This window comes from Ananas comosus, linkage group 6, assembly GCF_001540865.1.
Source record: "Ananas comosus cultivar F153 linkage group 6, ASM154086v1, whole genome shotgun sequence".
NCBI classification, from domain to species: domain Eukaryota; kingdom Viridiplantae; phylum Streptophyta; class Magnoliopsida; order Poales; family Bromeliaceae; genus Ananas; species Ananas comosus.
The window spans coordinates 3368261-3392493 of NC_033626.1; the positions used below are offsets into that span (position 1 = coordinate 3368261).

A 24233-nucleotide genomic window follows, 5' to 3' on the forward strand; every position below is an offset into this window, starting at 1 on the left:
CTTCAGATACCCCACTTAGGTTTATTGAATATTCACTGCAGTAGTTTTTAGTTTTAACTTTGTCACTAATTTATCAAAAAAAAATTAGTGAAAGGAATAAAAAAAATAAAAAAATTACGAAGTACTAAATTAATATATTTTAAATTATATGATATTAAAATAAAAAGTACGATATTATGGGTAGTATTTGAAGTTTTTTCTTAAATAATTTCAGAACTACATAATAAATTGTTGATTGGTGATCAAAATTGTAATCTATAATAGATATAGGCATTTTAAAACAGATACGAGGGAAGGGTTATGAGATTTTAACCATGCAACCCATAAGCGACAATTTCTCGTTCTTGAGAATCCGTGCGTCCTGTCCCCGCCTTTTCTGCGTCGCACCTCTTTCTCCTTCCTCGTCTCCGCCTCCACCCGCCGTCGCCGTCGCCGTCGCCGTCGCCGTCGCCTTGCCTTCGCCTTCGCCTTCGCCTTCGCCACCTCCTTGTTTATTATACCATCCTCAAACCCTAGCCACCTCCACCCATTAGAGCCCTCTCTTCTCCAATGGCGTCCCAAAGCGGGGGCGGCGACTCCCCCAAACCCTCCACCTCCGCCCTAATCAAAGACGGCGCCGTCTCCGGCGTCCTCCCCGCGTGCGAGGCCTTCGCCGTTCACTTCCCGGGCTACCCCTCCTCCCCCTCCCGCGCCGTCCAGGCCCTTGGCGGCCTCTCCGAGATCGCCAAGGTAAAACCCCTACAAAACCCTAATCTTTGCCCTAATTCCCTGTGCCTACCTTGGGTTTGCTTGCTTCGTATCTTGGCTTGCGCTTCCTAGGTGCGGAGCTCGGAGTCGGGCAATTTGGAGCTCCGGTTTCGACCCGAAGATCCCTACTGCCACCCGGCCTTCGGCGAGCTTCGGCCTTCGGCTAGCCTCCTCCTTAGGATCAGTAAAACTAAGAATGATCTCTCAGCCGAGGTTATGGCGCGGGTGAAACATGCGTACCATTTTGAAGGTGGGTCCTTTCTGGTATGCCCATCACCTGTTTGATGAAATGATTAAACCACCACACTTCTTTCTCTTTGTGGCTACTCCCTTCTCAATGTTATCTGTGTTTCTTTGGCTTGATGAGTAGGTTTGGTGGACTACCAACATGTTCTTGGGGTACACGCTGCTGAGGCGAGGGTAAAGAAGCGGCCTTGGGATTCAATTGATGCTACGAATTCAGGTGACACGTTTTTCTTGTATTTTGTTTTGAGATAAAAAAGTCTCCTTTTTGCCTGAAACACATTGTTTAATCACAATTATGTATTAAATGGTAGGAAAGAATGGGAGTGTGGAGATGGATGGGGCAGACATAATGATGCTGGTCCCGCCACTTTTCACTTCCAAGGACCGGCCAGAGAAAATAGTGTAAGTTGTTCTGCTCAGACGCAATGGATTTATTTTATCCTTCTTTCCACTTGTATAGAAATCTAGTGCAATTATTTTTTGAGAGAAGGTAGCATGCTACCGTTTCATTCATAAAGAGATTGAACTTAGCAAATGCGGGAAGCAACTAGGCTTCCACAGGACCGAAACCGAAAGCTGATATTAAAAAAAAAAAAAAAAAAAAAAAAAAAAAAAAACTAGATGCTATAGGAGTCCCACGATTCGCAAAGAGATCGTAAATCCAACAACACCTCTCCTAGCGTGAGCTTCTTGTTTTCAAAAATTCTCCTGTTACGTTCTAGCCAAATCACCCACCAGGTAGCAACTAAGATTCCGGCCTCCTTCTTGGCCATCGCCCCGCATTTACTGCTGCAGTCCTTCCACAGGTCACGTACAGATTCACACGTCCGTAGGCGGCTTTTGTTTGGTAAAAGGCTACCTAGTAGCTCGCGAGACACATAGCAGTTCAAAAACAGATGGTCAATAGTCTCCGGTTCATCCAAACATAGGACGCACCTGACCTCGCCGGACCAACCCCTTTTGAGGAGATTAATCTAGTGCAATTTTTAAAGCTCATAGCATTTCATGCTTCACATATCCTCCATGAAACTATAGCTTGCTTGTGCACTATATAACAGTTAAAATATGCTCAAATCTTGATTTTGTGCTGTTTACAAGTATTCATAAAATGCCAAGGCTTGGCATATATTTGAAGTTTACAGCTTGTACTTCTTACTGCCCTTAGCTTAATGCAAGAAGCATAAATGGAAAAAGAGGAACTTGTAAGGAAAGAAAGTTGCTTTATTCCCGCTAATAATGAACTTTGTTTTTCTTTTGGGCTTGCCGTATCTGTTCTTATTTGATATCTATTATCTATGTGAATCTATTTTCAATTTGAAACCTGCTAATATGTCCTGAAACTCTTTATCATTGTTTCCCTTGAGTATGCTAATTTTATTGCATAGTTAAAAGAGAGAGGCTCTTCATAGTTGATTCTCCCTTATAGTTGTAAAAGTTGGCCATCATACTTAAGTTGTATTGCATTGGTAGCCCAAACTTGGGCAGCCTTGCATTTTGGTCTCTAAACTTTAACTTGCCCATATTATGCCCTAAATATTGTAAAAGTGTACAATCAAGTTTTGCTGTAGGCCTTATTTGATAGAGTTGTCAGTAAAATGATGTGGTTATATTCTCCTCCTCTTCAAACTGTAATGTTATCCATAATTCAATAAAATCCAAAAGGTCCTCTTTCCGTTTTCTTTGCTCATCTGACCCTCTATACCCTCAAGCCCGGAGCTAGCTTTAATCATAACCTTACCCCTATGATCCTCCCTCCTCTCTCTCGACCCCTCAAACCTAAGCCTTGACAGTCTAAAAACAATCTCAAAAATATAAATAATTGTTGCTTGTCTAAAGTGTATGGAGTTGTAGTTTGCTGTCATATTCTACTAATCTACTTACAGGTTGTGTTGGGTGGATTAGACTTTTATTTGTAATATTCTATTTTTTATAAAGTAGTTAGGGGTCTGCCAAAACCCCTATGCTGATGGATAGTTTTTCTCCCAAAAAAAAAAAGAAAAAAAAAACAATCTCAATCTTAACTCTTAATCTAACCCTAAACTCCTGGGGAACCGTAACTTGCATCACCAATGGTCTTAACTCCCTTTAACTCCAATTCTCCTTCCCCTTAAACACTATCTCTATCCCTATTAAAATTAGTAAGCTCTTCCTCATCCTCTAAATTGTGACTTTGCATGTTTGGTTGCCTCCTCCCTTTACCTTTGAAACCCAAATCTGTGTGACATATACAATGATGAAGAGGCAGTGTCATGCTTTTGTCAACTCTACAGTCAACTTTGTTAATTGGAACTTATCGTCATGACTTGTTTGCAGCACCTAAAACAGTTTGAGCCATCAAATAAATTAAAGTTTAGGGACCAAATAGTGATTCAACCTTTAGTTTGGAGAAAACTGTTACAGTTTACTCATATATTTTCCGAATAATATTTTCAGGAGTAGAAGATAAGTCAATTCTATGAAATGGTTTGATGAACTTTATGGGTTCAAAATCCAAACCCAAATATAGTATTTGGTTGGGCAATAGAGTGGAGATAGTGCTAATGTCTCCATCGGCCAACCAAATTGTCACGCCCGGGTATCAGCGGAAGCCTACCCGATACATGCACAGACCCGCCATATACCTGAAGTATACAAGGCGTCTACCAAAACCATGCTAGAAAAGTAACAATCAATAGAAGAGTCTAACATGGTATCAGAGCATAGAATTTACAAAATATACTAGAAGTACTAAAAGCAAGAGTGTAACATATACAATATCTACTAACGACAAAAGGAAGCAGGAGTATAAAACTGTAAATACAACTCTTCAACAACACACACACATCCATCACATGGTCACAAGAACCAACTATATATACCTATGGTGGTCTCTGTACAAAGGTAGAACATCACTCTCGCTAACACAACCCGAACAGAGAGGTGGTCACCTAGCAGGACTCCAAGCTATACCTAGCTAGACGCGACTCCCTTGTCGCGATCCCTAGCTTCTCCCGCAGTGGATGGCTCTGTAAATAAAACAACAACAAATAGGATGTGAGAACTATTAATCAATAGTTCCTAGTGGGTAAGCCGCCGACCTCAGCGAATTATACCACTAGGTTCATGATGTATAAAGAAAAAGCATGTATAATTACAACATGATAGGAATAACAATGATAATAAGCAACTAATGAGTAGTAGAACTACTATGTTTCCAATACAACAACTATTATGCAACAGGTAAAGTAACTACTCTACACAAGTAAGCATGCTATATCGTCTCATAAATGCACACTATCTAGTAGTGACCATTATATCAATACAATTTAGTATTTTTGTTCAATTCATAAGGATCTACACAAGGTAGTCCGGCTTGCGCTGTGCCTAATGGTCCCGTGGTAGTATACACTCCCCACAGCAATCCATTTTAGCACCCAATCCTGCACGGGCTAGCACAATGTTGCGTAGGCCAACTCTGGAGTGCCGGTTTGTGGGGAGCGACCCTCACAAGCATGTGCGAATGAGCACAATGGCAAGCAAGCATGATCCACAATACAAAGCTCTCAATCGTCATGTCTCAAATATGGAATGTCCTACACCAACCTATAGGTCGGAATCTAAGTACAATATCAAATGCTAGTTATCAATTAGACTATAACAATACATGAATATCATGCTAATCTCAATATCATGCTAGTCTAAGCATAGTATATTCATTCTCGACTTGTCTACACAAGTATGCTAGTTATTATGCAAAAAGTTTAACATCTTTAGCTCTCTACTATTTAGAGTATAACTTTGCTATATGATGTAAATGCCTCTATCACAGCCAACAACTTACTTATGCCGTCGCTAATAACCATATGCGCAATCTAAATATATACATAATTCTATAGGTCAGGAATAAAAACATAGGGAGAATTCACCCATTTCTGTGAGGTCAAACTCACCAAATCGCTGTCGACTCTTGTCAATCTCGCGAGCGAAGATGTTCGCTAGTCTCCAAGCACCCTAACAAGCTTACTAAATTACTTAGGAGCTTAACCAAGTCTTCACACAAGAACTTCACATAATCACCCTACTTAGGTAGAATCTCACCAAGTATAGGATCAAGGCTTAAACCCTCACTTCAATTCAGGTTGGAAGTTGGAACGCACCAAAGCCAACCTACAAAGATTACAAATACTCGGCCAAAGAGGTTTCACAAACCTGCTGTGAGTTAACACAATAAACTCCACTAATACATCTACTAATACCTCAAAACTAGAGAGAAGTTGAGTTGCTCACCTTGCAAGACTTCAACTCAGTTACTAGCATGAGTTAGGATTGAGAAACACTTCCAAAACTCCTCATTCCACCCTTCTATAACAGCTCCAAACACTCCAAACCAGCTAACATCAAGAGAAAGGAAGAGAGAGCTCAAATCCTCAATTTCCATCTATTCTACTCAAAACTAGAATAGAATTCTAGAGAGAGAAAAAGAGAAACCCTTACCCTGTTTTCGAGCTCAAACACTGCATAACCAGCTGGGGAAGTTGGCCTGGGGGTTTAAAAGATAAGCATTGGAGTGAAATTACCAAAAAACCCCTTATCCACACATTCTGCTGTATTGGGTACCGGTACTTGGGCTTGGGGGTACCGGTACTCAATACAAAAAAACCAGCACTTCGAATTTCCATGCTAATTCACTCCTCCGGCCACTTAAACACTCAAGTGACATGCCGATATACTCTCGACAACCCCTCACAAGATCTAGAATAGTTTCAATTACTATTCTAACACTAGAACTTCGCAATTTGCTAAAGTTCAGCGTATTACAGAAACACTACTTAGATATGTGGATATCTTCTGAGAAGTAGTTCAGTTCTTCCAATGGTTAGCAGGCTGGGCTTGTGCCCTTGTGCTGTTCCCATGGATTGCGTATAATTCTAGTGAATCCCTACTATCGCTTAACCAAACACAATATAGATAACACCTTGAATTGGAACACATGTAAGGAATATTTTTTCTCCTGTTCTTAGATACTTAATACGCATCCCCCAGCCAAGCACTACCAAAAGGTTTCTTAGACCTGAAAATATGAGAAAGATGGTTATACTAACACTAGTTCACTCAACTGTCAATTGAAATTTTATCCTGGTTGGCAAGCTCTACAATTGGTTATATCTCTTTCGATATTGATATTTGGTGCCTATTATCTCTCTACTTTACTTTGAAATAAGAGTCATTTAAAGCGCATAAATTAAGGAAATCTTTCTTGGCAACAGAGCATGATGCAGAACAGACTTGAACCTATGTTGATCGGATTAAACCGATTTAGTTCATCAAGTTGTTAGGGAAGTTGTTAATTTGGTAGAGATTTTATATAAAAGTTGTTAATTTTATTTTTAGGATTTTATCTAGAAGTTGTTATGAAGGTTGTTAATTTGGTAGAGATTTTATTGTTAGGATTTTGTTTTGAGCTTATCACTGTCAGGAAAGCTCTATAAATATTCTATGCATTGGATGATAATTAATCAATGAAGAAGAATGTTATTTTTTAAAATAAGATGTGTTCTCTAATTTTCCTTCGCATTTATGCGTCGACTGGAGCGAGTCCGTAGGGAGTGAGTCCCTTATCTCTATCCTTTCCTTTGCAATTTCTTCTCCGACTTGAAGTCCAGCACCATCGACGCCATCTACTGATAGCAGCGCCGGCTCCATCCGCACTTCCTTGACATCCCATTATTGTTGCCGTCGCCAAGTGTGTCCACCGTTGTTGTCTTCTACCTTTTCTTTAACTTTTATTTATTTTTTTTAATTACGAAAATTTCTAAAAAAAGACTTTCAAAATTTCAAAACGCTTCAAAAATTATAAATTATATTCTAGAGCCCTCTAAAAACGTAGGACCCTATATCCCGTCCTACGTTAGATTTGGTATCAGAGTTTAGGCTATTTGACGGCTCTATTTCGCCAAAAGTTTTGGACTTGTGGACGAAAACAAGGTGGAAATTAAAAAAAAAAGGTGAAAAAAATATTGTAAAAAGAGTGGAGTGAAAAAAAAAAAAGTTGAAAGAAAAGTTTGTGGAGAAAAAAAAATGGGGAGTGTGTAAAAGAAAAAAAGGAAAAAAAAATATTATGGATGCAAAAGAATGTCTTAAAAAAGTTTTTCAAAAGTATGGTAGAAGAAAAGGAATTCATATTGAGTCTTTAAAAGAAATATGCGAGATGACAGGAGTAGAGTTTGATGAATGGTTGTACGATCAGAGGTCATATTTTGAGAGAAAAAGAAATGTTATTCGGATGGAAATACTAAATGACTTGAGATGGTGGTATAGACAAAGGCAAATATCTTATCTTGATTTTAACATAATATTTTTGGAGGAAGAAGAAAAAAGGTTGAATGATATTGAAAATGGTGTTAAAATTGCTGAAGATGATTTTCGATGGATGGGTAAGGTCAGAGATGAGTATCGATGGATCCAACTAAAAGTTCAACTGGAAACCCTAGTTGCTCAACAGAGTACACAACCTATAGCACAGTTGGAAGTCGACAATTCTGATCTAGTTCCATCCACACCATTCGATTGCCAAGAAGTTCCAGATGTGGCCGAGCCCGAGTTAGATTTAGAAAATCCAGAGTTGATTCATGAAGATAAGGTAAATCAGTGTGTTGAGGAGGTAAGATTACAGATCAAGTTACCCTTATTGCCCCAGCAATATGAGTCCACTATACTAGAGCTTCAAATTGCATCGAAAGCATATTTCTTATGGGTATCAAACCTTACGAAATCTCATGAACTTGTCAGTTGTTCTTCCTACTTCAATACCAAACCGGAAGCTCAGATGATACAAGTGGTTCGACATGCAGGCATTGGGTTGCATCACTTTATTCTACACACTTGGTTGTTTCCTATCTCCTTACAAATCCAACTAATCTCGAGGACGAGATCCTGCGCAGCAGAAGCGAATGATGCAGAACAGACTTGAACCTATGTTGATCGGATTAAACCGATTTAGTTCATCAAGTTGTTAGGGAAGTTGTTAATTTGGTAGAGATTTATATAAAAGTTGTTAATTTTATTGTTAGGATTTTATCTAGAAGTTGTTATGAAGGTTGTTAATTTGGTAGAGATTTTATTGTTAGGATTTTGTTTTGAGCTTATCACTGTCAGGAAAGCTCTATAAATATTCTATGCATTGGACGATAATTAATCAATGAAGAAGAATGTTATTTTTTAAAATGAGATGTGTTCTCTAATTTTCCTTCGCATTTATGCGTCGACCGGAGCGAGTCCGTAGGGAGCGAGTCCCTTATCTTTATCCTTTCCTTTGCAATTTCTTCTCCGACTTGAAGTCTAGCACCATCAACGCCATCTACTGATAGCAGCGCCGGCTCCATCCGCACTTCCTTGACATCCCATTATTGTTGCCGTCGCCAAGTGTGTCCACCGTCGTTGTCTTCTACCTTTTCTTTAACTTTTACTTATTTTTTTTAATTACGAAAATTTCTAAAAAAAGACTTTCAAATTTTCAAAACGGTTCAAAAATTATAAATTATATTCTAGAGCCCTCTAAAAACGTAGGACCCTACATCCCGTCCTACGTCAGAGCATTTCTTCTCATGTTCAGTGATAGTAATTATAATGTTGAAGCACTATTTGGTACATCATTCAACTCTTCGTCTAGATGAGGTCAAGATAAATCAAAATTGATTAAATATAATCTGTAAAAATAGGTAAATTGGATTATTGTGTTCAGTTCAAGTTAAGCTTGTTTGAGGGTTTCACTGTTTCATTAAAATAAGATCTGTCATTTAACCCAGATCAGTTTTGTTTAGGTTGGCTAAGCATGAAATAGGTCCTTTTCCTCCCGTAGTCTGACATTGGCTGTGGTACATCCTTGTTAATCATTACAAAATGTAGTTTCCATTTCAAATATGTATTTGTTAAAATGTACTTTCTCTTGCTTTTTTAAGAAGTTGCTTATAATATTTCCTTTGATGCACAACTAAAGATAAATTTCTTGACTTCTAGTCAAAGCTTTTTTTATTTTTATGTTTTATTTCTTACTTGCACTACCTGGTATGATGGGCAATGTTAGCCCTTTGCACCTTGGTGTAACAAGTTTGAGCAATGAGAGCAGCCTATTCATATTAGGTTTAAGGTTGTATATATCTTAACCGTCATATACCTTGTGTGGGAGTTTCATGCCATGAGGTACCTTATTTTCTAAATTTGTGGGAAAGCCATAAACTTCATATTTTTATAGAATTACAAAGACTGCTTATATCTGTTGAATTGGATGTTTTAGCATTGCATTTTCCATCAATTTTATCTTTTTAATGTCATTTTAGTAATTGAGCAATTATTAATCTTTTTTTTCATTTTATTCGAATTTTTCAGGCTTAACCCATCAGCCAATTTGTTTTCGAAAAACATACAAAGAGGAGTTGTAATGCATCGATGGGAGGTATGTTTTTTGGACATTTCATGCTATGTTTATTTTATACATTTTACATATGTCATTATGTTCACTTTGGTCCTTTCTATCTTGTTCTGTGGGTACTTGGTACAGTTCAAGCGTCTTAATTTTTTGTTTGCACTAGTTTAAAGCTTTTAAAACTATTTATCTAGCTGCCAAATGAGGCGGCCTGGGAAGTGCCTTTCTTCTGATTGTATATGAGGCTTAGTAAAATAAGTTCTTGGTAGTACAATGATTTTCTTTTTGGGGAACAAAATGCAAGTTATGTACTTCCATTTTAACCATCTTCTAATTGAACCTGTGCAAAATATACTTACTAGAAATGTAGTCCTTATCCCAGCACTATTGTGCTACTCCAGTAAACTGCATGTCCATAATGCTGATGATTCACCTTTCTTTGCAATGCTAACATAAGGAAGGGCTTTACGGTGTTTTTCTGCTAATTGGCACTAGATGGTAAACTCAAGCACCTAAATAGGTCCCGAGTTTGAGTGGACAAGCTTAGCTTAAGTTTGCTGCTTGTCTTATTCTTTAATGAACTGAGGCTGAGCGAGCTAATTTAGTTTCTGACTCAAATTATAGCTGTTCTTGAGCAACTCTATTTAGCAATTGCCGGAGGAATGACTTGTAAGGTGCAAGTGTTGATTTCCTTTCTACTGATTATTATCTGTCTAATCTCCGTATTACTTAGTTTAGATTAATTTTGTGTATACCTGTTTGTTTACTTTTTTAGGCAAATCAAGCTAAAGTCACCAGTTTAACATTTGTTATTTTTCCAACCTAACCAATGGAAAACAATCTTTGACATACGTATAGACGTAGTACAGAAATACATTTGTACATTGTTAGATCCCCTCCCTCCCCCCTCACAATTTAGTATTTGTACATAGAACGCACATACATATGTAAATACTGTCTACAGTAAGCAAATGATTTTCCGTATTTGAGTTACAATATTATATTGTTCAAGCAAACAAGATTCTTTCATGCATATTTGCAAATACGAATTATTTCCATTGAGCTTAGAGCCAGTTCATTTATCATGTCGCTGAAGGACATGTAACACAGATACAAAGAAACTGAATTTATCAATATTAAGGCAAAGCTGAAACAGTTTTATGATGAAATAGAAGACATCTAAAATAAAGAAGCCTAAGTAATGGTATTAGGAGCATTAAGAGCAAGCACTTTAATGGGAACTATACAACATCTAACCAAGTCAAATGAATGAAAGTCAAGATGACAAAAAATCTACTTGTGTATCAATTCACGAACTTCCCAGCCTAAATCCAACGTACATATAGCAATCTCTTTCAATCAAAAAAAGGTTCCAAAACATCCTGGTAACTACTACAAGATTTTCTTTGTTATACCAGAACAAAAATCCTTGAAACTTCCACTAATTCTAAACTAATCTTTATTCTTTTGGCTAAAGAAAGGTAGCTGACATATGAAGATAAGAATGGGCTCCTACTGCACATGATAGCACCAATCAGGCCATGATTAAGGGTGTGCTGGGAGTCAGAATAGTTGATTTTGCAAATGTTTTGACGAAAATAAAGCCACACACATTTGTCACAAGGAAGGATATGAATCCGGTTCAGGAATAGGGAAAATATCAACATCAAAATTTACCAAAAACCATTCTATAAGATTCCACGTGCAAAGGGACAATAGTAGCAATGTCCCTAGGCACATCAGGAACCATCAAAAAGCCGAGGAACTGTTAGAGCAGCACTGGCATGCTGGGAGGAGAAAATACTACTTGTGGCGGGGGATAGAAAAAAGATGAAAGAAAGCATGGCAGCAGATCGGGGTGGCGAAAAGGGTTTGCAATTACAGCAGCCTAAGAGACAAGGGCAGACTATGTTGAATAGAGAGTAAGAGAGAAAGGAAAATAGTGTCAATCCATGGCTAGAAGAGAAAAGAAGAGGCGACTAATCTAGGCACAGGTGAAGGTGAGAAGCAGGGACAACAAATCCCATGTAATTTCATCAACATCCAAAACCTTGCAGGAAAAAAAAGCTGGTTGGTTAAATAGCCCCCCGTTATCTCACAAAACAAAACAAAGTCACAATAGGAAAGATAAAATCAGGAAAGGCGTAGAAGTTGGGAAAGTACTGGCAGGTGACTATACTAATATAGTTCATAAGGATTGACAGAGATGTAAGGCCTAGAAAATGGGGCCCATTAAGCACCAAAGTCTACAATAAACAACCAAATTATGTAAAAGGCCCACAATTTTAATTTGATTCATATTAACCAGCATATCCTATTTGAAAATTAGCATAATAATTATAATACTCCAAAGAAGATAAGAATTCTTCTTAGAACCATTGTTCATCAGTGGGACAATATACTAGATAAAAAACGAATGAGAAGCTAATCATATAGTAGTTGGAAAAAAGTTGAAAAAAGCAATTAAAACCAATATTCTAAATGGCGCGCCGCCAGGCACGTAGCAGTTAAGGGGTCTTCACGGTGGATAGTGGATAGCAGGCTCTATGGGTCCATCGCAGACTTGAATTTTTAATGCTATATATTACTAATTTATTACTAATCTATTACTATATACTAAAGTAGAACCCTTAATGAACCCTATATGAAAAGCTGACACGTGGCGCTCTATATGTTTGTCACGTGTCAAGCTCAAATATAGATTTTTTATTTTAGAAACAAAATTAGAGTTTTTAAGAAAATAATATCTTTTACTATATAGAAAATCTACGTGTCAAGCTCAAATATAGATGAGAAGGAAAATATTTGTCTTTATTCGGAAATAAATTACTACTTAGTTAATTATTTGAAATTATTAGTTGAAAATTACTGGACATAAAAATATTAGTAAAAAAGGATATAGACAATTTCCTAATGTGGCTTTCTATATGTTTTCCACGTGTCATCGTATCTATTCTATTTACTATAATGATAGGTGGATTAATGAGATATTTGAGAAATTCACGGATATTACGTTGTGAAAGAATTGACTGGTGCGGATATTACGCGTGAGAAGGAAAATATTTGAGAAATGCGTAGATAGAAAATAGGATATAAATGCGAGGGTAATATTGTCACAAAAATTAACAGATATTTTTATTTTCACGGATATTACGTTGTGAAAGAATTGACTGGTGTGGATATTACGCGTGAGAAGGAAAATATTTGAGAAACGCGTAGATAGAAAATAGGATATAAATGCGAGGGTAATATTGTAAGAGAAAAAATTTAAAACTAACGCTTTTATAAAAAATTAATATCTTTTACTATATTATTAAAAATTACATATAATGAAGGAAATTTTATTTCAAAGTCATTGAGATATTTGAGAAATTTATGGATATTATGTTGCGAAAGAATTGGCGGTGCGGATATTACGCGTGAGAAGGAAAATATTTATCTTTATTTGGGAATAAATTATTACTTAGTTAATTATTTGAAATGATTGGTTGAAAATTTCTGGATATAAAAATATTAGTAAAAAAGGATAGAGGCATTTTTGGAAAGAGGAAAAAATTTAAAACTCACATCACTCCTGTAATTTTCTTCGCTTTTAAATATTGATGCTTTTAAATAGAACATATTATTTCTTTACTGTCACTTCTGTAATTTTCATTTCGTAATTTTTTTCCCTACTGTCACTCCTGTAACTTTTCATCTTCAATGCACCAAGGTTTTTTTTCTTTATATTTTCTTGAAAACCAACATCTATATATTTTTGAATCTTAAAAGTGACAGTAGAAACATAATATATATGTGCTTACTCTAATTTGTGTCAAATATGAAAGTTTAGTTGATCTCATTATATGCTTAAATATTAATGTCATTTGTAATTTTTCATATCAATTTTAGTTATCATTTTATTTCGCACATCAATATGTAAATGTAAATTGTTGTGCACACCAGTTCATAGATAATAGAGCAGGATTGAATTTTGCATTTTAGTTGAATATTTACTTTGGTCTAAATTTTTTTTTCTCTAGCTTGTGTACTTTAATATGTACTATATAATTAAGATTGATAGCTCTGTAAAAAATACATTACAACGCTAGAAGGTTTCTTAAAACTCTACCTTAGAACAACTTACATCACAACGCTAGAAGGTTTCCCTTCCGGGACTTCCCGGGGGGAAAGAAAAGACTTGTTTGTACAGACTCCTTATTCCAGGATGCAGTTGATGGAAAAAATATTTACAGGAAAAGCATGAAAATAATAGCCATTGGAAATATTTGTGGAGCTAGGGTGCTATTTCTAATAGGATGGATGCTTCATTCTTCACTTGTCGTCGAAAAGATCTTCCTTTAAGCTTCAGTGCTTCTTCATATGAGGCAGTGGTTAATCGGATTTTTTCTCTTGTGGTGCTTTGCTCTGAATGTATCGATGCTCTGAGGGAAGAAGGGAGGCCTCTTTTTATAGGCAAAAGAGGAGGCGGTTTTGGTGGAGGAAAACCGCGGCGGCACCCGGAATTCTTTAAAACTGCGGCTGCCCAGGTATTGGAATGTGACGTCATGATGATGCGGGGGCCCATAGGTTTCTCAAAAAAAACCAGGGGCGGAGAAGGTTTTGCTGTGGATGGAATCATTGGCGAGGCCCTTTTGGAGTTCTATGGTCTTGGTGCATGAACGTCGTCCACGTGTTGTTCCATTAGTTGTCCATTGGTGGCCACGTGTTCCATTGGTGGCCACGTGTTGATCCGTCATTTGCTCGTTGGAGGCCAAAAATTGTAGTGCTCAGAATTTTGAAAAAGTCGGATTTTCTGAAATGGTGGTGTTTGTTTGGGAACAGACCTTTGAACCTTGTTTTTGGTGGTGGAGTTGGATCACAAGGTGATTGGTGGAAAATTAAAGTCCTAAACTAAAAGCCCTTATTTTTGCCTGTGAAAGAATCACAGCGGGTTAACTATTTTTTCTTTTTTCTTTTTCTGATTTTTTCTTTCTTTTCTTGAATTTTTTCTTTTTTTTTTCTCTTTTTTCATTTTCGAATTTTTTCTTTGGTTTTTTCATTTCCAGATTCTTTCTTCTTCTTTTGATATTTCCACTTTTCTCTGGAAAATTTTTGTTTTTTCCTTTTTGTTTTTGCTTTTTTCTAGATTTTCATTTTTTTTTTTTTAGCAGTGTCCTACTAAGTGGACTATACGGAAAAACAGATGCGTAGCTGAAAAACAGATGCGGAACTGAAATAAATATGTACAAATATGTATAGAATATCCGAACCAGATCCGAACCAGATGTTAAGCATTTTCCCCTAATTTGCTGATTTTGGGAGAAGATGCTTCTAGTATCATGGGATCTTCTTGTCTCTCTTTTGTGTTACCTATACTAGGGTTTGGTATTGGTTCTGAAGAAGGTTCAAGTTTTGGTAATGGTTTGGCAATTGGCTGTGGATGTTTCTTAGGTGAAAATTTTTGTAGTGGAAAAGATGCGGATGATATAGGAATGGGTTTTACTGAGGTGGATGGATGGACTACTGGGATTAGTGAGTTTTGAAAAGGCGTATTTATATTGGTAATAGGAGGAAAGACCAAACTTGGTGTTATTGTCATTATAGGAGGATACTTTGGAAGAGGAGAAGAGGGGGATTGAGATAGAGATACACTACCTTGTTATGGAGGATTCTTGAGATCTCTGAACTACTGTTCTAAAATAGCAATCCTTTGGAGATTGTTCTGATCCTTTGTTCTTAGTTCATCACAAATAATATTTAGCTTTTGAAGCTGTGTGGCCATTGTTGAGCAGTTGTCACAGAAACTATTTTTCTCAAGTTTGTGGGTGGATGGAGAGGTTTGATTTTGTGGAGAAGAACGAATAGTGGGAGAAATAAAAAAATTTGGACCAAAGTGGGTACGAGCAATGTCTAAGGCTTCAGAGATAGAATGAAAACCTTTGTAGAGAGTTTGTGGAAAAGTAATATGTGGAAAGATAAAAACACATAGTTTGAAAACCTTGAAATATCATATAAACGGAAAACTTTGGCTGAAGATATCCTGCTATAATAGATTGTCAAAACATTTTGTCCATCAAGTTGTAACATAAAATTCTAGTAAGCTTATATTGGTAATCTAAATTGTAATCTTGAAGATTTAGTTTGTCCCAAATATATTGCTGGCAAATATCTTCCCAGTCATCGTTGTCTGTAATACCTTCAGGTGGATAACCAAATAATATTCTGATGTCTCTAATAATTTTGTTTTGGTCTTGCAAATCATAATATTGAAGGTTAAGTCCATCTCGAAAATATTGTTGGTAATAAATTTTCCATTCGTATTCAGGGTAGTGACATACGCCTGAAAACCAGATCTGCAAATCGCTTTTGTCTTGAATTCTGTCTAACCATAACAGTCTATTTTGTGAATTTTCGAGCCTTTTGTAAAGACTTTGTCTATTGTATTCGTCACATGCTGCTCGTAAGGCGTCTTCACCTAAATGCTTAAATCCAGAAAGGATAATGTGGAAAGGAATAACTGCAAATGGGTCTTCAAATAACCTATGTATGTCTTGGATTATATCATCAAGAGGTTCTTCAGATGATTTAAGAGAAGCGTGTAATATGTCGTCGATAAATGGGCAATATCGAGGATCCATGTCTTTGTTTGAGCCTGAAATGTCTGGATCAATATACATTATGTTAATATACATATTTACAGTCTAACACATGTTTACAGTCTAGTAGAGAGAATTCTTTTAAATGGAGTATCATCTTTCACCTTTTATAAACAGTTCTGGCTGGGACAATTACAACCTAAACATTTATAGAATTCGTATAAAAACAGAAGTCTAGTTAATGGGTTTCCAGATCAACTTTTCTGTAACATCACAGACCAACCTTTTCCCCTAACAACTTTTATCCTCGCCTTACTTCTGTTAGGATTTCTAGAAGACATCATATACAATATATTAGATATATTAATAATATATTGGGAAACTTTTGACCCATATCTTATTACTTGGCCTTTTCGTTATATTGGCCCAAAGAAACATTAATCATCAAATTGTTATTTCTTACATTTCAAACTGGATAAAGACATACAAATATATCTACTTATAGACTCTACCTTTAGATTTCTTTTAGCAAGTTTATATTGTATTGTTGACTCCATTTTAGACTTTCTCTTTACCCCTTATTATATTAAAACTTTTATTTTGGTTTCCTTAACCTTAGGAATACCACTCCATCTTATAATTAACTTTTTACAACTTATATATCAGCTTTGGGAAATAGACCCTTTTCTTGTATTTCATATTGTTCGGAGATAATTAATACACTGGCTAATCCAAACGAAGACGAAATTTTACCTGATTACGAAGATTACGAAGCAGATAACAACGGCGACGAAAATCTAAGACAGTTCGAAGACAATAACAATAGTGACGAAATTCTAAGAGATCAAGAACAAGAAGACCTTAGTAGTTCAGACTATAGTGAAAATACCACAAGCCCAAGACAATTCAACTGGCGATACAATATCGTCCATATTGGACGAAGAAGATTTTTGGAAATAACAGTTGAAGACGCTTTTGACGTAGACGCCTTTAATTGGGATCCAATAAACAATCCTATTTACGCTAATCATCCTATTGGAACTTTAGTACATTTTCGTGTTTTGAAAACATTCTACATTGAACCTCATAGGTATCTAGATCTATTTTTCTGTATCATACTTGCCTTAGATAAAGAACTTATACACTACCCTCATCTTTTTGATATTCTTTCCAGACGACCTCCTCCTCCTCCATGAAGATTTTAATGCTAGTCCCATCTTTGTGTCTTTTAAGCATTCTAATTGTCCTTTTCAGTATCCAACAGATTTTAGTAGTTATAGAAAAAAATAGTAATTCCCACTCAGAACTTCTTAATAAACTAATAAGACTCTTAGACTCCTCTCCAAACTCTACTTGTTCTTTATAAGTTTATAAACACGGCTAGAATTAAAAGAAAATCAAAAAGACAAAGAGCCCTTTTATTATTTGCATTTTTAACATTATATGATAAGACTTTATCAAATCTAAACCTTCCTTATCCTTTTATTATTTACCATCTCACAGGAAAATTCCATACCTTTACATTTGGTTTTCATAAAAATATTTCAAAATAGATCCACTAAGGACTCTTCAACAACTTGTACTTAGACTTGATCAGACAATTAGGACACAAACAGAATTACTTTAGTAGAACAAAGACTTTCCAATATCGACTTCAGACTAAATCAACTAGAGGCAAGACCTCAAAGGATAGAACAAAAACTACTAAAAATTGAACAAGATTTACATTCAAGTCTTCAAAGGTTAGCTGAAATTAAACAAATTTCTCTTGGATGACTAATCCCGAGCACCTTGAAGCTGAAATCTTACATAAAACTTTATCAAAAGTACAACCTTATAGTCCTGACAAAACTTCTATAGGATTTTCATCCCATCTCCCACAAGCCTTATCTGAACAAGTTATAATTAAACAGAACAATACTATTATACAACTTTTATTAGGATTACACAGTAGAATACATACATTAGAAAATTTGGTGATACAACAAAAGCAAGCTGAAAGCATTACTCCTACCATAGATACAACCCCTATTATACAAGAAGTAACAAAGCATTTTTCTTCACTCCAATTTCAAGAGCATTCAAAAGATACCCTTCCAAAGAAAGTTATCCAGCCATGGAACTTTCATAGAAAAATCCCACGCTATTTAACTTCACCAGAACCTAGATCTCCTAACACTCCTAGTACATAAAAAAATCAGACTTCCAGTTCTACTAATAAATCTCTTTGACCTTAAACTTTTCAAAAATACAAGACCTTATAAAAATGGTTTGCAAGACTTATGATGACGAACTTCCAGAATTCGCTGATCCAGACTTTTACAATACTATGGTTGAACAAAATGAACTAGACATGTGGTGGTTCAGCGCTATAGAAGAAAACAGACAAAGAGACGAAGACACATTGGAAACAGAAGACAATGACGAAAGAAATACAACCCATAATCATACCCAAAGAATGTTTTTTACTTTGGAAACTATCCTGGAAGAAAGTGAAGATTTTAGTGAAGATTTTGGAATAACAGAACTCAGACAAATTCTTTGTGAATTATGCCTTCAAGATAATATTCTTACAGACATATGGAGACTATTTGAAGAACCCTTAGACAATATTATATCTGATATTTGGAGATTATCCATTTAAAAGAATTCTCTCTACTAGACTGTAAATATGTATATTAACATAATGTATATTGATCCAGACATTTCAGGCTCAAACAAAGACATGGATCCTCGATATTGCCCAATTATCGACGACATATTACCCGCTTCTCTTAAATCATCTGAAGAACCTCTTGATGATATAATCCAAGACATACATAGGTTTTTTGAAGACCCATTTGCAGTTATTCCTTTCCACATTATCCTTTCTGGATTTANATTTTTTATTTTAGAAAAAAAAATAGATTTTTTAAGAAAATAATATCTTTTACTATATAGAAAATCTCCGTGTCAAACTCAAATATAGATTTTCTACTTTAGGAAAAATAAAATTAGATTTTTTAAGGAAATAATACTTTAGGGAAAATAAAATTAGATTTTTTAAGAAAAACCCTTTATGAACTTTATGTCAGAAGCTGATACGTGGCTTTCTATATGCTTGCTACATGTCATCGTATCTATTCTATTTACTATAATGATAGGTGGATTAATGAGATATTTGAGAAATTCACGGATATTACGTTGTGAAAGAATTGACTGGTGCGGATATTACGCGTGAGAAGGAAAATATTTGAGAAACGCGTAGATAGAAAATAGGATATAAATGCGAGGGTAATATTGTCATAAAAAGTAACAGATAATTTTATTTTCAATCATTAAATAAGATCTAATGGCAAAAAATTAATATCTTTTATAATGCTATTAAAAATCACCTATAATGAAGGGGATTTTATTTCAAAGTCACCTATTACGTTGCGAAAGAATTGGCGGGTGCAGATATTACGCATAAGAAAGAAAATATTTATCTTTATTTGGGAATAAATTATTACATAGTTAATTATTTGAAATGATTGGCTGAAAATTACTGGACATAAAAATATTAGTAAAAAATGATAGAGGCATTTTTGGAAAGAGAAAAAAATTCAAAACTCACGATTTTATAAATAGTATAGATATTGTATGTCACTTCCATACTATCACTCCTTCTGTAATTTTCACTTCGTAATATTTTTTCCCTACTATCACTCTTCTATAATTTTCTTAGTTCTTAGATGTCGATGCTTTAAAATAGAACATATTATTTTCTTACTGTCACTTCTGTAATTTTCATTTCGTAATTTTTTTCCTTACTGTCACTCCTGTAACTTTTCATCTTCATGCAACAAGGTTTTTTTTCTTTATATTTTCTTGAAAACCAACATCTATATATTTTTGAATCTTAAAAGTGACAGTAGGAACATAATATATGTGCTTACTCTAATTTGTGTCAAATATGAAAGGATAATGTGGAAAGGCATAACTGCAAATGGGTCTTCAAATAACCTATGTATGTCTTGGATTATATCATCAAGAGGTTCTTCAGATGATTTAAGAGAAGCGGGTAATATGTCGTCGATAATTGGGCAATATCGAGGATCCATGTCTTTGTTTGAGCCTGAAATGTCTGGATCAATATACAAAATTACATTATCCTTTCTTGATTTAAGCATTTAGGTGAAGACGCCTTACGAGCAGCATGTGACGAATACAATAGACAAAGTCTTTACAAAAGGCTCGAAAATTCACAAAATAGACAGTTATGGTTAGACAGAATTCAAGACAAAAGCGATTTGCAGATCTGGTTTTCAGGCGTATGTCACTGCCCTGAATACGAATGGGAAATTTATTACCAACAATATTTTTGAGATGGACTTAACCTTCAATATTATGATTTGCAAGACCAAAACAAAATTATTAGAGACATCAGAATATTATTTGGTTATCCACCTGAAGGTATTACAGACAACGATGACTGGGAAGATATTTGCCAGCAATATATTTGGGACAAACTAAATCTTCAAGATTACAATTTAGATTACCAATATAAGCTTACTAGAATTTTATGTTACAACTTGATGGACAAAATGTTTTGACAATCTATTATAGCAGGATATCTTCAGCCAAAATTTTCCGTTTATATGATATTTCAAGGTTTTCAAACTATGTGTTTTTATCTTTCCACATATTACTTTTCCACAAACTCTCTACAAAGGTTTTCATTCTATCTCTGAAGCCTTAGACATTGCTCGCACCCACTTTGGTCCAAATTTTTTTATTTCTCCCACTATTCGTTCTTCTCCACAAAATCAAACCTCTCCATCCACCCACAAACTTGAGAAAAATAGTTTCTGTGACAACTGCTCAACAATGGCCACACAGCTTCAAAAGCTAAATATTATTTGTGATGAACTAAGAACAAAGGATCAGAACAATCTCCAAAGGATTGCTATTTTAGAACAGCAGATCAGAGACCTCAAGAATCGTCCATAACAAGGTATTGTATCTCTATCTCAATCCCCCTCTTCTCCTCTTCCAAAGTATCCTCCTATAATGACAATAACACCAAGTTTGGTCTTTCCTCCTATTACCAATATAAATACGCCTTTTCAAAACTCACTAATCCCAGTAGTCCATCCATCCACCTCAGTAAAACCCATTCCTATATCATCCGCATCTTTTCCACTACAAAAATTTTCACCTAAGAAAAATCCACAGCCAATTGCCAAACCATTACCAAAACTTGAACCTTCTTCAGAACCAATACCAAACCCTAGTATAGGTAACACAAAAGAGAGACAAGAAGATCCTATGATACTAGAAGCATCTTCTCCCAAAATCAGCAAATTAGGGGAAAATGCTTAACATCTGGTTCGGATCTGGTTCGGATATTCTGTACATATTTGTACATATTTATTTCAGTTCCGCATCTGTTTTTCAGCTACGCATCTGTTTTTCCGTATAGTCCACTTAGTAGGACACTGCTAAAAAAAAAAAAAGAAAATCCAGAAAAAAGCAAAAAGAAAAAGGAAAAAACAAAAATTTTTCAGAGAAAAGTGGAAATATCAAAAGAAGAAGAAAGAATCTGGAAATGAAAAAACCAAAGAAAAAATTCGAAAATGAAAAAAGAGAAAAAAAAAAAGAAAAAATTCAAGAAAAGAAAGAAAAAATCAGAAAAAGAAAAAAAAAAAAAGAGTTAACCCGCTGTGATTCTTTCACAGGCAAAAATAAGGATTTTTAGTTTAGGACTTTAATTTTCCACCAATCACCTTGTGATCTAACTCCACCACCAAAAAGAAGGTTCAAAGGTCTGTTCCCAAACAGACACCACCATTTCAAAAAATCCGACTTTTTCAAAATTCTGAGCACTACAATTTTTGGCCTCCAACGAGCAAATGATGGATCAACACGTGGCCACCAATGGAACACGTGGCCACCAATGGACAACTAATGGAACAACACGTGGACGGCGTTCATGCACCAAGACCATAGAACTCCAAAAGGGCCTCGCCCCGCTAATGATTCCGTCCACAGCAAAACCTTCTCCGCCCCTGGTTTTTTTGAGAAACCTATGGGCCCCCGCATCATCATGACGTCACATTCCAATACCTGGGCAGCCGCAGTTTTGAAGAATTCCGGGTGCCGCCGCGGTTTTCCTCCACCAAACCGCCTCCTCTTTTGCCTATAAAAAGAGGCCTCCCTTCTTCCCTCAGAGCATCGATACATTCAGAGCAAAGCACCACAAGAGAAAAAATCCAATTAACCACTGCCTTATATGAAGAAGCACTGAAGCTTAAAGGAAGATCTTTTCGACGACAAGTGAAGAATGAAGCATCCATCCTATTAGAAATAGCACCCTAGCTCCACAAATATTTCCAATGGCTTTTATTTTCATGCTTTTCCTGTAAATATTCTTTCCATCAACTGCATCTTGGAATAAGGAGTCTGTACAAACAAGTCTTTTCTTCCCCCCCGGGAAGTCCCGGAAGGGAAACCTTCTAGCGTTGTGATGTAAGTTTTATCCTTTGTTAATATTATATTTCTCGAACTCTTCTATCCATGGCATTTTCTTTGCCCCATGATTCCCTTTCCTTGGACTCTTAATGAAAATTTATGAGTTCTCTCTGGGTAATTATTTCAGCTTAAGCAAGTGTAAAGCATATATGCTTGGCAGATTTGATAAGAGAAATGCTCTGTAAAATTCACCATTGATAGCCCGAAGTGCTTTGCGGCGTTAGAGCGAGGTTCTTTGAAAACTGTACGCCAGGAGGGTCTTGTGCACCAACACTGTGTCTTAAGTGGTATTATCCATCTTAGAAAATTAAATTTCATCATAAGTCCAAGTTTTAGGAAAATTGCATCATCGAAAATTTAATAAGATAAAGAGTTTTAGAAATATAAAAAACAATCGAGAAAATTTTTATCGTGATTTCTAGAAGGGAGTACCATACGGGACCTACACCAAAATATTTGAACCAACTTATTTTCCATTACGGAGATTTTAAATTTGACCTTCATCCTATTTTTAAACATACTCAGAATATCTTTCAAGACCTATATTTATCTATTTCCTTTCTTGTTTTACTATGAACTGTCCGTCAAACTATACTTTTTAGACATACACTTGTCCATCCCAATTTAATTAGGATTTAATAGTAATAGATTTCGCCTACAAATACCCTTTAATTTAAGTTTTAAGGTATAAGTTAAAAAAAAAAAAAAAAAAAAAAAAAAAAAAAAAAAAAAAAAAAAAAAAAAAAAAAAAAAAAAAAAAAAAAAAAAAAAAAAAAAAAAAAAAAAAAAAAAAAAAAAAAAAAAAAAAAAAAAAAAAAAAAAAAAAAAAAAAAAAAAAAAAAAAAAAAAAAAAAAAAAAAAAAAAAAAAAAAAAAAAAAAAAAAAAAAAAAAAAAAAAAAAAAAAAAAAAAAAAAAAAAAAAAAAAAAAAAAAAAAAAAAAAAAAAAAAAAAAAAAAAAAAAAAAAAAAAAAAAAAAAAAAAAAAAAAAAAAAAAAAAAAAAAAAAAAAAAAAAAAAAAAAAAAAAAAAAAAAAAAAAAAAAAAAAAAAAAAAAAAAAAAAAAAAAAAAAAAAAAAAAAAAAAAAAAAAAAAAAAAAAAAAAAAAAAAAAAAAAAAAAAAAAAAAAAAAAAAAAAAAAAAAAAAAAAAAAAAAAAAAAAAAAAAAAAAAAAAAAAAAAAAAAAAAAAAAAAAAAAAAAAAAAAAAAAAAAAAAAAAAAAAAAAAAAAAAAAAAAAAAAAAAAAAAAAAAAAAAAAAAAAAAAAAAAAAAAAAAAAAAAAAAAAAAAAAAAAAAAAANAGTAAATCAAGAATAATCTTCAGATCCATATAGTGGGTTCGGGCGCCAACTTGCGTCGCCTTCGTTGATAGACCTGAAATTCGGGTGATGAGACGGGTTGAGTTCGGTCTGCATCACATCGCCCCACAACTCTAAACTGTGAAACAAAAATAAATACAGTTGTATGTACAAGACTATAAGCAGAACAACTATCTCCAAAATGGTACTCTAGCTCTACGACTTGGGTAGACAGGGATTTAGCTCGCGACTCTCTTACCTCGATCTGTGGCGGCAGCAAGAACAGATGACTCTGCAAGAAAAGTGGTAACATCGGGCGCGAGAATTACTATAAAACAAGGAGTCCTCAGTGGGTACCGTTACCGACGCCAACGACCTATCCACTAAGTCTATATAACTGAAAAGTAGAACAGGTAAGGAAAGGAGCAAACGTAGTAAAGTTGGAAAGAACTCTACAGTTAGAAGTAAAGAACCT

At 34.9% G+C, this 24233-nt stretch overlaps 1 protein-coding gene across 1 annotated transcript in view; it reads left to right on the forward strand.

Annotated features, from left to right (window-relative positions):
* Nucleotides 283-24233, forward strand: part of LOC109711544 (transcription factor tau subunit sfc1-like) — a 38889-nt gene continuing 14938 nt past the window's right edge. Inside the window, exons 1-5 of the mRNA XM_020234661.1 lie at nucleotides 283-729; nucleotides 820-997; nucleotides 1118-1210; nucleotides 1305-1395; nucleotides 9358-9424. Of these exons, the coding sequence (XP_020090250.1) occupies nucleotides 550-729; nucleotides 820-997; nucleotides 1118-1210; nucleotides 1305-1395; nucleotides 9358-9424 (609 nt within the window). The 5' untranslated portion in view covers nucleotides 283-549. The remainder of the gene's footprint in view (nucleotides 730-819; nucleotides 998-1117; nucleotides 1211-1304; nucleotides 1396-9357; nucleotides 9425-24233) is intronic.